Raw genomic sequence first — 15,071 nt, forward strand, 5'->3', positions numbered from 1 at the left:
GCTTACTGAATCACATGCGACTGTCCTGTTATTTATTCTCGGTATTATTTACCATAGCCCTAAAAACTACCAGTATCAAGAAACAAACTACATGGTGCCCACCCACAAGACCTTCCAAACTAAATGTAAAACACAATATGGTTAAGACCAATGAAACCACCATGGGAGGAAGGTGGACTCAGAACAGTCCACAGAAGGGAGATGAAGACAAGTACTGAGATATCCTGGGGACCCCTCTCAATTCCCAGCACAGAAAAAAAACCACAGGCCTTTCTGTAGAAAGCTCCAAAGTGAGGTCAGTCAGGGTTCTGCAAGTATGTTAACAGGCAGGCTTATAAACAAAATACCAGAAGAAAAAAAATCTGGGTAACTGTGAGGATATGAACCTGTAAAAGACTTCCAAGCAAAATTCCTTTCTATAGACAAGTATAAGCACTTACAGTTCAGAAAATTCTAGAAGAATTTTAAAGAGTTGAAAAACATCATATTCCAGGTTGAAGACTGGCTTTAAAATGTCTATGATTTAGCACAAAACAAAATGCAGGGTTTACCCCATAAATACCACTTTAAAACAAGACTATCAACATTCTACAAGGAAAAAAAAACAGGTTAAAGTAATTTCATACATAATCCTGACCTTTGCAAAAGTAAGAAGCACTTTTCAAATACTTTTTTTCCCCTCTGATCTTTGGCTAGCTCTGTTACAAAGACTTCAGACACTTTGATGTCTCTTTAAAACTCTTCTTAAAACTATTACTGAAACTAAATCCGTCCTTGTAAAATAGACCATTAAAATAGCAATTGTGTTAGAAACCTGTTTATAGGATTTTATTCCATCCTGCCTTTTAACACATTCCTCTGCTTTGAGAATATCAAAGTAAATAATCCTGAAAGACAAAGTCTTATCTATAAAATAAAATAAAAAAATTTGAAGCTGATTTTCCCTACACCATATTTCAGCAAATCTAGAAAAACAGACAACATTTCCTGTATTTTCTCCTTGCATGAGGTTTGGAATTATTTGCAGTTGTTGTGGCCAAATCTCAGTTTCAACAAGGTTTGATATTAGATATTCCCTGAAGAATTTAATACATTAAATGTTTTGGCTTATGTAAATAGCTACTGCACCCAAAAATAAAAATACACAGCTCACATCTGCACAATTCTTTTCCATTTAGAGGCTTCTTAGCTTGTTCTTTTTTAACTACTGTTTCTTCAAGAAAAACACGTGTATCCTTATTAGAAAATGTTAATTTCTTTAAAAAAAAAAATTACAAGAATTGCAGAAACTAGCAAACTTACAAAAAACGGGGGGGGGGGGGGGGGGGGGGGGAAGATGCAACCCTTGACAGACACGGCTGTATCCAACTCCAACGATTGAAACGAGCTAGCTCATCATTTTAAAACTGGCAAAATTTAATCTCTCGAAAAAAGACACATTACAAAAATCTACCGCTAAGAGTTTAGGAAATCTATCCTGAAAGAGCTTAAGATACTTGGAAGGCAAAAGCACATGGATATTGAACTGCAAATGAGCAGAACCCTCTTTTTTAGAGCAGGACATGCGGCCCACGCTCTGCGCCCCCGGCGAAGGCGCTGCCGGCGGCCCGGGCGGCTCCGGCTCTCGCCTCGCTGCAGACGAAGAGCCCGGGATACCGGAGAGCAAGCGACTGGGGCAAATAACTGTAGGTCTGGTTTTGGCTGGGGGACTGCGGCTGTGTTGGTTGGTTGTGGGGTGGTTTATTTGTTTGGGTTTTGCTCGTTTAGTTTTAAAAATAGACCAGTTATTCCTGAATTCTGCCGTAACACGAGAATTCTTCCCAGTCTCACCCTACGCGCAGGCAGGGACCGGCCCGCGGCAGCACTCGCAGGCGGCCACTGCAGGGGCCACAGGCAGAGCCGGCAGCCGGCTGGGGACACGCAGCCAGGCCAGGGCAAGGGAGGCAGTAGGAAACGCATGGGCGGGAAGGCCGAGCGGAAAGGGCCGGGCGGGTCTCCCGGGTGGCGCTGGGTGGAGCGCGACCCCCGGGCAGGCAGGGCTTCTCCCGGCACCCTTTCTCCGCCTGCGAGACGCCCCTCGCTCGCTCACACAGGCGCTCCGTCAGCGCGTTACCTGATCAAAGCCACTACCCTCATGTTGCTCGCAGGCCGGGGGCGGTAACACTGTCAGGGAGGTGGGCGACAGCCGGCAAGCGCAGCGGGGAAGGAGCCCGGTCGCACAGCCACCCTGGGCTGCGCACGCTGCCGGCTCCTCCGTTGCTACCGCTACCGCTTGGCCGCCTCCCCTACCGGGCCCTCCTCCCGGGGCAGGCCGGCAGACTGCCTGCACAAACCGAGGCTCGGCGAGCGGCCGGCGCCCGTGCCCGGGGAGGTGCGCTGCCTCCGCCACGGGGCTGCGCGCCGGCCGGGACGGCGCGGCCCGGACTCGGCCCGGGGACGGGCGGGAGGAGGGAGCGGCCGCGGAGGCAGAGCGCCGGCCGCCTATGGAGGGCAGGGCGGCCGCGCTGGCAGGCCCGGGCCGCCTGTGTAAGGGCATCGCCCTCCTGCCGCTTCCCCGAGCCCGTCTCTTGCCTTCTGTCCTTCAGCGAAAACCGCGGACCTGCTCCAAGTGACTGCTGCCTAGGGAGCAGGGCCAGCCGAGGGAGGCCACCCCCTCCCCTTGAGGCGCCTGGCGGAGGGACTGTAGGGCATAGTCGCCAGTCCACCGCGGCCCGGGGTAGGGAGGCCCGCTGCGAGGGCAGGAGCTGCTGCGGGGCTTTACAAGTCGCAGCGGACCAGTGGTTGCGGCAGCGGAGAGGTTGGAACAGCAGAGCTGACCAGGCTGCTTAGCTGCTCTCCGCTCGCAGACAAGCACAAAATGTCCCTCTGCATCCTCGGTTTCAGCTTCTGCAGAGCGAAAATCGGATCTCCTCATCTGATCCCTGTTGTGGGCCAATTTTCTGACCAATCCTGCCATGGCACACATGACAGACACCCCTGTAGGTTTGCGAGCTAAGTCACAAGCTTGCCCAGGTGCCCAGTCTTTCGATACCTGACACACAAGTTTATTTCCCCCATGTCACAGAAGAAACATGTGGGCTAGTTCTCTCGAAGAAACTTTATTGCTAGACTAACTTTAGAAGTCCTATATCAGCAGATAAAGGCATTGCTGTTGGTATTGTGGCAGGGTTTCCAGCAGCAGTCCAAGGGCCTGCCACTCTCCAGGCTTTGGTTCCTAGGGCCTGTGAGACTAAAATGGGGCAAGAAGCCGCTGGTGTGTGCTTGGTTTCCCACCCTGGCTGGAGCCTGGTGTGCAGGGTCAGCGGGACCAGCAGAGTGCCTCAGGGTGAGCCTCGGGGCTCCCTGCATTCCCAGCCTGCCACCTGCAGTGACCAGGAGTGCCAGCTCATGGTTCCTGCCTGCAAATATCACAAGGCTTTGTCCCTCCAGGCTGGGATAAATGCTTTATGCACTGGGAGGGCTAACTTCCCAGTCCCCTGTAACGTGATATTATACAATGCTATATAACAATCTGTACCACTCAGGCTTTGCATTAGTTCCTTGCACAGAGGCTGCTGAGTATGAAGTTCCCAGGAAGAGATACGATGGAAGAAAGCATTCTAAAAAAACCACTTTGTTATAGTGATAAATGTTCCAAAATAAATGCGTAGTGAAACAAGTATATATATATATATGTATATATATATTATGTACAGCTCATGAAACAGCTTGAAAAGCCACTTTCTTTTTTTTTTAGATGATTTTAGTCAGGACACGATTTATACAGTAAATCACTGTAAAACAGGAGTGAATAACTATGGGCAGATATGAAGGTGATGATGCCTTCCTAAATACACTTTTGAGAAGTTAAGGAATGACAATTGGCATAAAACTTATTTGCTAAATAGTTGTGAAGATGTAGTAAACATAAAATAGATTTTTCTGTGTTGGAATAATTGCAAAAAGCATACATTTTAAAAATACAAATCTTCAGTTCATGCTTTGGCCACCACAGGCTGGCATTATGAAACTGAATATTTGACTTGCCTTGGAATTGCTTACAGGGCGTTTGAGTTTCCTACTAGTTTATTGATGATGACATCATATGTAAATCCTTGAAAGCCTTCTCTGTTCTTCAGAACATCCTAGGTGATCTAAAGGAGGTTGTCTTAGATGTGAAATTCTGATGAAACCACAGGAATTTTTTTAGGGTTTGGGACTTCTCTTTTTTGGCTCACGAAGGTAATGGAGACCTGTTCTGAACTAGAAGAGAGATTTTTAGCAGAGATTACTAAAATGAAAGAAACAATACTGCATGAACTAGTACATGAACTAGTAGAAAATAACAGATCTCTGAGGAACTATAAAAAAGGCAGAACAAAGTTATTTGATTTATTGCCCAGAAAATAAAAAAAGAGGAAGGTAATTTTGTGATACATCATCTCTATATTTTCTGGGTTTGAATGATGCATATTTACTTATTTATTATCACAAAAAAGAATAATTTGGCTAGTAGTTGTGAACTCTTAGAATATGCTTATTTGCAATACTTAACAATGATACATGGAAAGTAAAAATCATGTACATAAATTATTCTACTGCTTTGTAAAATGGAGAGGCCATATAATCTGTAGCTGTAATCAGACAGCTTTAGAACAAATACACAAAGACTTGTAAAAATCTTTTCTAGGCATTGGGCATTGTTAGAAGATCTGTAAAGAGTAATTCTGAAGTCTTGCATTTTCAAAAAGGTCTGTTATTATTAATCTATTGTTGATACAATATAGCTGGGTTTTGGGGGAATGGTTCTATTGCATTCAGTTTTACAGCTTCTAAAAAGACGAAATTTCTACTCACATGTCAGACTTGTTTAAAGCAGAAGTTAAATACAATACTGTAGGACCAAGGTCTGCTTCATTTACTCCTACAACTGGAATTTTTGCTGCTACTGGATGAAAACATCAGTAGATATTTGGACAAATAAAAAAGTGGCATTTGGGTCCCAGAATTCGAGAAATATATCAAAATTAAATTATTAAAGTGAGGTTTGAAAACAAATTTGCATTTTACCCAAAAGGATGCTGTTTTCAAATTATGTGGAGTATATTCTATGAGAAAATCTGTTTGCTTTCATTCACCTATGGAATAGCTCTTGTGTAGTGTCACTGCTCTTAAAAAGTTCTGCCATATGACAGTGGACAAAAGAAAATGCACCATCTCTCAAACTGCTTGCCCCAAGACATTCTGCTGTACTGCCACAGCAGCTCAAACAATGAAATCCACCAAAGCTGCCTTTCATCTTGGGGTAGTACTGGCTAGTTTGTGCAGAAGGCCTGCAATGGCTCAGTGTTTCTTTTTCACCCTTTTCTGCCTAGAAAGTTGAAAATAATGATAATGAACTAGTATAACTGGAGGAACCTGTCAGAGGATTGAAAAAAGCAATGCAGTATCCCTAATGATCTGGAATAGTTAATTAAGTTCTCTTATAAATGAGTTCCAAAAATAACTTACTTTCAGTAAGTTATTCTGAGAAACAGTCATTTTAGCATACCTGAGCTGCAGTGCCTCTTAGCAAAGGGCCAATTATCTGGTGATTGGCAGTTAAAGGTGAACTAATGAAGTTCTTAATTAAAAGATTTCCTATTATAATCACCAGTAAGTAACAGAATACTGCATACATAAAGTAGATATAACGTTAGAAGAATATTTCCATTTTGAAACAAAGGTTTTGAAAATGGTCTCCGCCTTTGCTTGCCAGGTCCAGAACAGGAATGTTGGAGTTTTCATGGGTGTAGCTGGCAGTGTGCCACTATTGGCCTATATTAGGGTGTCCTGCTCTGACTCTCCTACAGTCAGAGGTGTTTTCCTCATTTAACAGGTGGCAGAATTTTTTGCTGCTCTTAATACCCAAAGTTCTCTATGTAATATAGAAAAATGGTCTGAGATTTTACAGGAGAATATTTCGGTTGGACTTTTAACTAAGAAACTGGCTGCAGAGTTCCTTTAGCTGCCTGTCATCAACAGCTTCCCTGAATTTTCACTTACTTCACAGTAAGCAGGATATTTTCAATTTCTCTGTGAGATAAACTAGAATTATATTTTGAGAAAAAAATTCCAGTTTGTCAACATGAGATGCATTGACATACTACTAAAATATGAAAAAAAGAAATTTCTCAGGCGGCATCTCTCCCCATTCAGATGTACAAGGACTCCAGGTCCTACTGTCTACATTTCTACAGCACGACAGATGTAGAGTATTGCTCTGAATGCTGCATAACCATACTATGCAGTATCTAGTTCATGATGCCCTAGATAAAACAACCTTTTAAGATTTGCTTGGGCACCTTGTTACACTGATTGCTTCTTTTTAGACCAAAATAGGCATACATTGACTTGAAGTTGATCTCCATTCTCACAGACATGACCGTAGTGATCAGCTGTGTATGGGAAGAATGACTTACTTGGCCTATGGTCTCCTTGCTCTTAAGTGCTCCCTATAAACACTACTTAAATCTATATACAGCTAATCCTGTCATTCTTAGTTCTGGTCAGGCAAGGCTTGTCATTTTCGTAGGTGATTTGAATTCTTTCTACAGAACTATGAAATTCAGCAACTTTATTTTGTCCTTTGTATAAAACTTTTTAGAACTCTTGGACTGGTATTCATTGACCACTGTGACAAACAGAATTTAGCCTACAGTAGCATTATATAGGTTCTTGAATAATTGGCAATTGTCCTTATATGATGTCAGTTTTTCTAAGCTTTTGATGAACTTCACTAACCAATCTAGCATTCTTCAGAGAGTCAAAGATATAATGCTAACCTTCTAATGTTATGTCTCTGTCAAAATGACCAGTGTTTCCATCAGGCACTAGTGCAAGCTAAATTAATATTCAGTGGCAAATAAACAGTTTTTTCACTTGACTAGATGAGTTTTCAATGTTCAAAATCTTTATTCTCTCTATTAGTAAAAGCACTAATATTAATTACCACCAAGAGAAGCTGTTGAGTGTGACTGGCAAAAGCATTATTTTACCATTTTCTGTTAAGCATAATCCATGGTATTTAAATGTATTTTTCTCCATGTGAAGTCTTCAAGTACTTTCAAGACAAAAAGCAATGTATGACCACCTCAAGGTCACCAGAAAGCCTGTAGTAATAAAGGAGTTTCTCTTCTACATATATTTGTTTTGATTGCAATTAAAAATTTAAGTGGGGATGTTATATTTACAGTTTAAAGCACTTTTATATTCTCCCTACTTTTTCTCCCATATTAAAAAGATTTGGGTTTTAGAAATGAAGATTTCAATTTTTTGTGGAAATTTTAAATGCAAAACAAATTTGTGAGCTAATCTAATGATACGTTGAAAAAATGTAAATCAGAGATGAATTTATTGCAAAGAAGTACATGTACAAGATTTAAAACCAAGTCCCTGTTATATCACATGAGATGTTTCCTGTGAAGCTGTATTAACTGCCAATGAAGACTGAAGACAGAACTTTTGGAGTGTTTCTGCATGGTAGAGACTATTAACCATTCTAGAGAGGAAGAAAGAGACTAGGCTCAAAATTCCTTAAAATGTGTTCATCATCCAACAAATTTGAATCTGAAATTATAGGCTTTGATTTATTGGGAGTTAGCCATCTATTGGCTGCAAAACACCCAGGAAAAAAATGTGGTCATGGATAATAATCCATGAGAACAGAGAGAAATTAGGTATCTATTTAATGAGGTTAAGCTACAGTATCTTCTCCATCATCATAAACTAAACCACTGAGGTCTTGTAGGCAGAAATGGCTGAGATATTTTTACAGAGACACAGAAATTTAGAGAAACAGCTTTTCAATGAAAAGTCAGAAAATTGAACTGTTGCAATGAAAATCTAAGAAGGAACTATCGTCTCTTATTGTAGTGGTATATAATTTGAGATCATTACTCACTTATTAAAAGGTTTTGCAGTTCATCATTGATTAAAACATTTGAGTGGATAAAGCTGGTGAAGTTTCAGGGGAATAAGCAAACAGCAAGTTTTTTGGCCCATTTGTTTCATTGCAAAAATCTTCCTGTACCATAAAATATTTATAACAGAGTTGTAAGTAATAAAAAGGACTATTTTCTTTTCATTCCACTCTTCCTATTTGTTCAATTTTGTCAGTAAAAATACCATTAATAACTTTAACAATCAAAGCAGACTTTAATGTGTCGCATTTAATACTCTTCATCTCAGAGTTAAATTTTTCAAGAGAGAATTAATCTAGTAAGTATGGAGCTGTTTTGACCTAATTAGCAAAGCAGGGAGCTTAATTTTGAGTGATACAGAGAAAGCATTTCATTGCTGAAAAGAAGCAGCAAATCAGTTTTACTTTTCAATGTCCTATTGAACTGTATGACATCATGTGTAGTATAAACCACTTGACATAATCTGCCTCAGATTTTGAGTCCTGAAGGAAGGGTGGCTGTGACAGTGCCCTTTGAAATAACATTGAAGCTTCAGCTCCCATGTCAACATCATGCTCTAATCAGTGCAGTCTTTTTTGTCGCAGGGTCTTCCACCTTCTAATTGACCCTGACATATGCTATTCACTCTACCCCTTGGCTTCGGACATACAATTCCTGTCATGGTCAATTATTAGGTGATAGAGCCTGCAACCACAGGGACCACTGCTTAAAATCATCCTACACACTAAGCCCTGAAGTGACCAAGTTCACATCTAACTGGAGGGGAAGAAGGGATCTAGTCTTTGATAAAACTAATATTCTTTTCACTTCTATATAGAAAAATGTCAATTTTCATCATCCTATAAGTTACTGAGACAAATGGTGACAGTGCTATTTCTGAAATAGGTTAAGGAAAAGTACAAAAACCTTTACCAAACTCAAAACACTCTGAAATGAGGAAATTGTCTGTATGAGCATACAGTATGCATAAAAATTAGATTACACTACATTTGAAAGGCAGATGAGAGTTTAAGAGTGACAAGTGGGCAAGTGCTAAAAATAAGGGCATGTTACTTCCTTTCCAACACTGCTTTGTCTGTATGCTTTCTTTGATGTTGTTTAAGCTTTGAAGTAAAGAAATACTTTTCAAGAGTCTGAAAGGTACTTCTGATTACTATATTGATAAGAACTGGTTTTGAACAAAAAGATCTCCTGTGGTTTTCCCATTGGTTCTGTAATGCCTGAGAAATTGCACAATGACAAAAACCAGGAAGGACACCTGCTCTCTGGTCTTCATGGAAGCATTATGATTTTCAAAACCAAACAGTTTTGCAGTCGTTGTATTTCTGCAGTAATCTTAAAAAAATCATTAAAACTTCAGGAATATGGGCTGAGAAGAGCAAAAGTTTGCCATCCATCTGCAAAGACTGAAAGGCAGTTTTGTGAACTACTGGTTCACTTCACAGATTCTCTGTCCATAGTCAACTATGCCACTAACCCAGAGGACTCTCCCTGATTTTTGCTGTGTCAACATTAATTTCAATTTACAAGGCACCATTGCCTGCTTATTTGGGTTTGGGTTTTTTGTTTTGTGGGCTTGTGGGTTTTTTAAAAAAAATCTGAAGGGAATTTTACTAATCTATAGTCTTTTTAAATCACAAATTTTTTGTCTGTGGGAATCTTACACTGGTTTGTTTCGCTGCTGACAATTTACTTAATTCTCTTGTATACAGAACACAGCTCAGAAATAATCTGTAAAAGACCCTTGCATATCTGCTGAATTTTACAGGTAATACAAAATATCATATTCTGAAAGATGTGATTTTGTGATATCTTTATTGCATCTCTTAGCCTGAATAGACAAAGCTCTAATTAACATTCATACAATTATCTAAGTCTTTAAAATCCCATCTGTCTTAATGATGTATACATAGCATAGCAAGCCCAATAAATACGAGGCACATACAATGCAAATGCTTTTAATTTAAATTATAACACTGCTTACTGAAGCTCTTGTATGTATTCTGTTGTTCAATTGTAGGGTTATCATAAGACTTGAAAACCTTCCTCCTGAAGTACACAGTCCTGCATATATCTGAGAGCTGTTAGTTCAGTAACTGCTGTTACTGTGTGCAATATCCAAACAAGTAAACTTTGGAAATGACTGATTCAGCTACATATGAGTTACCTGGTGTGTAACCTGGCTCAGGTGTTTCCAAGACAAGAACTAACCTTGACTGAACATCCGAATAGATGCTAATACTAAGTTCCCACACCTTCAAAATTTAAAAAAAATAAAAGTGCTGTTCCTAACATGCATTCTTTTATCTACCCTGCATGTATCATGTGACATTCTAAACATTATTTCATAGAGGAGTTAATTCAGCTTTCAGCAGTGTGCAGTCTGTGAAGCAAGGAGAATAACTCCTGGCTGCTTTATGGTTTAAAGCATGATTGAATATACTAACAGGGCTCCATGAAGTACTTATTTCAATATATATAATGTATTTTCAAAATATTTCATCTCTATACAGGTCTCATCCTCTCACGAAGTGGAGCATCTCTATTGCACTTAAGAAGATGAGGCAATAGAGCCCAAAAATACTGAGACAGCACCAGTGATCTGAATCTTGAAATTTTATTCCCTGGCCAATAACTTGTTGATCATTGCTCAATCGTTCCTGCTACTTCAGTTGCTCTTTGTTTCAGTTTCTCTCTATATAAAGTGATAGCTATACCTTGCAGAGTATTTTGAGAATTATGGGAGTTTACAACTGAGTAAGATGCAAAACATCATTATAGTAAGTATTTTTAAAAGAGTCTTTTCATAAACCTTTTAACTCTGTTGCTCTAAAAATCATTCTTATAATTTAGATTATGACAATTAAGGTAAATACTCTTTGTGTAATGAATGAGATAATTTATAGTTATATAAATTTATAAGATTAGCTTATTTTCAATGTTTATATGCAGGTTCTTCTGGGAAAGTAGACAGGGACATCAGAAGCAGTATTTAAATCTCACCATGGCCACTGATTTCTCTATGCTCTATCAAATAACACATTTGCAAAACTACCAGATGGGAAGAGAAACTGCAGTGAGAAAATAATGGTGAGGTTTGTAGTACAGGAAAAAAAAGGTTCAGGCATTAGATACATTATTTTAACAGCAGGAGGAATTTCAAACATTTAACAAACTTCTTAAATATAAGCTTTTCATTGATCTCTCTTCTGCAAGGATAGCAAAAGGAAAAGGTGAAAGAAAACCATACAGCTAAAGCTGACACAAATCCTAACCAAACACAATTAATAAGGAGTATAAAAATGGTAAATATTTGAATGATAAATCTTGTGGCAGTCTAGGAGGCAGAAGGTTACTATGAGCTTTGCATTAAAGATTTCTAATAGGATATATCCAGTCTTTCCTCCTTTCCATTTTGATAAAATTGGTAAAAAACAGCTTTGAAAAATTTGATTCTCCCAGGCTCTTATGCATACTACAGCATTAAAAGCAAACATTTAAAGATAGAAAACTTGTGAAACCTCAGTGCATTTTTTAACCCATTTCCAGGCAGCATTAGATCAACAGCAGAAATAATTGCTGTCAGTTTGTACTTTTTGACCAATAATTCTCTGTATTTTCTGCAAGAAACTTGAGTGATGCAAATGACCTTATTTTTACAGCATGCTTTTATTAAATAGTTTATTATTTTGGCAGACTAATAAAGATTTTGGTATTTGCTTTTATTTGCAATAATATTACCACGACATAAAAAAGGATTTTATGTTCTTTTTGAGGAACAAGGAGGATAAAAGTGTTGATGGATAGTGCAACTAAGGCATCAGCAATGAGCTGGAAATGAGACACATAAATATGAAAGCAGAGCTAAGAAAATAGAACTGCACCCTTGGCCTTTCTTAAAAGAACATGCACATGCCATGGTTCATTCATACAGTTACAGAAACTCCTTTTGTTTTTAGTGAGTCAGTGAAAATATGCAAAGACTAAAATATTACAAAGATTCTCAGTTGTTTGGCATATTTCTGTAGTTAATGTAGTTGTGAAATGTTTCAAAACATTTAGAGAAATGACTGTTGATGATGATTTTTTAGAAGACATGTATTTTCTTTGAAGTATAAATTTGTCCTTTTTTTCAAATTATGTCTTAGACAAAGGTGGTGAAGCAATATCAGTGTTCAGTTTTCTCTTTTTTGCCCTTCAAACAGACCTAATTATTTAAAGATCAAAGAGCTGAGACCTCATAGCCAGATCAGACAATCACACCAAGGTTTTAAAAACAAAATTATCAGTCCTGTAGTAAAATTAAAAGAAGCCTAGGTAGCATGTAATAGAATTAATCTTATTTTATATTGGATGGGGAGTTTGGTTTCAGATTGAGAAGATTGTGGCTATAATACTCATTTTGCAATAATCTGAGCTCCTTGAGAATGGGTGGTGTTGGATGCAAGGGGGGGTATTCAGCAGTGAGAAATGTATTGATTCAAACACATAATTGGATGTGCCTTGGAAATAATGAGGGATTGAGGGTGCTTAAGATTTGAATTTTGCTTATAGCCACTCCTCAAAAAGACAGTCGAAGTAGAAAAATATGAACAGAACAAATACCACATGAAAAAAAGCTAAACAGGCAAACAAAACTTTCCCTAACTGGGAATTTGTTTGTTCCATTTGCCTTTTCTAAAAGGCAGCCAGTAAATAGGAATCACAAAGTATGAGTTTCTTAGAAGAATAAATCTAGCAATTAATTATATGTCAAGGCTTAAGAATCAAAAAAACTGCTTATGCCCATTGCCAGTCATTCACTCCCTGTCAGTAGTAGTTCACATCTTTCCTGGGATGGCATCCAACCACAGTGGCATCTAAAATATAGCAGGCTATATTGTTACAGTTGGAGGTGAAATTGAAAGTTGCACCAAACAGAAGTGACAAATTCACATTGCTCAGTGTTGCCTAGCAATAAGAGATGAGTTTATTATGAACACTTGACTCTATATCCATCGCAAGGAGGCTTTGTATTCGCACCAAAATGCCACTAGTCTTACAGGCAAAAGGGGCAAAAATAGGGTGGGCAGAAGGAGGGATCAGTCACAGTAGTTGTGAGTATGTTCTGTATTTCAAGATTTCTCTCTGTCTCAGGGGAACGAGTCAGGAAGGAGAAGGCAGAGCCTGCCTCCAGCTGAACTGTTTGAGATTGGCCAGGTAGCTTGTTACAGACCTTAATCATGCTTTTGATGCCCTTAGTAGTGCTATTTCATTAGTAATGGCTTGTAGTTCAGACACTGCAAATGAACTCTTTACTGAATGTTCCCAAGAACTGCTCGGTAGTTTTCATTGTGCAGAGCTTTCCATTTGCTTCTTCTCTATTTTCATTTTTTTCTTTCTTTTTTCCTTTTTATTTTTTTAAGGGAAAAGGACAAGTCATCAGGGAGCTTTTCCCTCCTCAGACACCTTGTTCTTTTCTTTTTGGACCGCTGTTTATGTGGGAAAACGTTTATTTCTATCTTGGACATTGGACCTTGTCTCTCAAGGTACTAATTACCTAACTATTCATATAAATGTGTTTTTCTTAAAGAACATTTAGGTATCCTTGAAGACCTTACTGGATACCCACACACATATTTAGGCACATAATCAATTTTAAAAATCAATGCAATCGTTTCTATTAAACTGGCACCCCCCTCCAATAACTGATCTGTTTCTGTGTTTTTATGCCATCTGCATTTTTGACAACTGAATATTTTTGACAGCATGGTCCATTGTGCCCAAGTTCACATCATTTTTTTTTTCTCTCTTTTTTTTAAAACATCATATGACTACATATGTAATAAGAAAATGGGTTATATCACACATTTTGCTTTACAGATTTGGGTTCACAGTGGATTTTTTGAACTGACAAAAATTTTACAAAAAGTATTTCTATTATAAGAATGCATTTATTTTATAGACATGATAGATTAATGAAATGCTATGTAAATACATTGAAATTATAAAACAGTTGTGATTTTAAGAAGCTTTAGAAACAAAAAAATAAAGATGAAATTTAGAGATTATATAGTTTAGGTAAAATAGAATAAAATATAGATAAAAAATGCTCTCTCATGTGCAATGTTTACTTAAAAACTCTAGTGCAGAATTATATCCTTAGTTTATGTGTTCATCTAGCCAAATTAACTGAATCTATGAAAATTTTAGAGCATAATTTTTATATTTTGTGTACAAAAATGCAGCTGTTGTCTCAAATTCTCACTTAGGCAGTAAGCTTTTAAGGTAAAAAACTGAGGTACTTGCATTTTGTAAATGTTTTTGTAAAAACCTTTCGTAACTTTGGTCCTTTCTTTATTTCAGATTCAACGTGTTACAAACAAACATATTCCACCTGTTACAACAATCTGGCATATTACTTCCTTGATACGTGATGATACAATACCTCTCAGGTTTGCTGAGTAGCAAAGAGAAATGTAAGCAAATGAAAAGGTTTTCCACTTTCACAGTTTTTTTCTGCTTGGGGTTCTGTTTGTCTGAGAACCGTATGAATAGAAGCCATATTTTATAGTATTTCTTTAACCTCTGCCATCTGGTGTAGGTTAGTTTTTCCACTGCCAACATATCCTAGAGGCCCCAGTACCAAAATGTTTAATTTCTAAGTAAACATTTGGACTTTATAAATCCAGTTTAAAAAAATAGAGCGTTATTTTTTTTAACTTTATACTACATTTGCCACTACCAATGACATTAATAAACACACAGACAGGAATATGGGTTTAAAGGCTTCTGGCCACGACTTTTCTGTAGCTGACCTCCAGAGATGTTAGGTCACCTGACATCTTTAATCACCGAGTCATGCTCAGTTATCAGGAAAGGACTTGAATATTCCCTACTGACCTAAAGCCTGAAGTTGTGTCAAGGGATTTGCACCACCACAGCCAAAACTTTCCAAATCACGTATGGTTTCAGGCAAATAATACTCGACCATGCCAAAGCCAGAGCTTTAACTTGTTAATTTTCTTTTAATTTAAAGCAAAGTTATTTCACTGCAACAAGAGAGGATTGTTGCTACAAAAGAATTTAGGCAAGTAACTAACCACTTAAGAAAACCAAAGAATGTAATAACCATATCTCTAGCAACTTCCT

At 38.4% G+C, this 15,071-nt stretch overlaps 1 protein-coding gene and 1 long non-coding RNA gene across 9 annotated transcripts in view; one reads left to right on the forward strand and one right to left on the reverse strand.

Moving 5' to 3' along the window:
- DPH6 (diphthamine biosynthesis 6) overlaps positions 1-2,310 on the reverse strand; it is a 213,566-nt gene extending 211,256 nt beyond the window's left edge. For 4 of the 6 annotated variants that reach the window (XM_071426997.1, XM_071426994.1, XM_071426992.1 and 1 more), the window contains exon 1: positions 2,114-2,305. Coding sequence is in view for 5 of the 6 variants with exons in the window: in XM_071426994.1 (XP_071283095.1) it covers positions 2,114-2,136 (23 nt within the window). In the remaining variant the exon portion in view is untranslated. Of the gene's footprint in view, positions 1-2,113 lie in introns of all 6 variants that reach the window. The other 2 variants (XM_071426993.1, XM_071426998.1) reach the window with 2 other exon arrangements.
- The window catches only part of LOC139590010 (uncharacterized), a 220,134-nt gene continuing 206,646 nt past the window's right edge, over positions 1,584-15,071 (forward strand). For all 3 annotated transcript variants that reach the window (XR_011679195.1, XR_011679196.1, XR_011679197.1), the window contains exons 1-5: positions 1,584-1,685; positions 9,653-9,708; positions 10,454-10,720; positions 13,077-13,468; positions 14,286-14,398. This is a non-coding gene — a long non-coding RNA (uncharacterized lncRNA). The remainder of the gene's footprint in view (positions 1,686-9,652; positions 9,709-10,453; positions 10,721-13,076; positions 13,469-14,285; positions 14,399-15,071) is intronic.

Source organism: Agelaius tricolor, unplaced genomic scaffold (assembly GCF_023055355.1).
Source record: "Agelaius tricolor isolate 1412-34295 unplaced genomic scaffold, bAgeTri1.0.p SCAF_5, whole genome shotgun sequence".
In the NCBI taxonomy this organism is placed as follows: Eukaryota; Metazoa; Chordata; class Aves; order Passeriformes; family Icteridae; genus Agelaius; species Agelaius tricolor.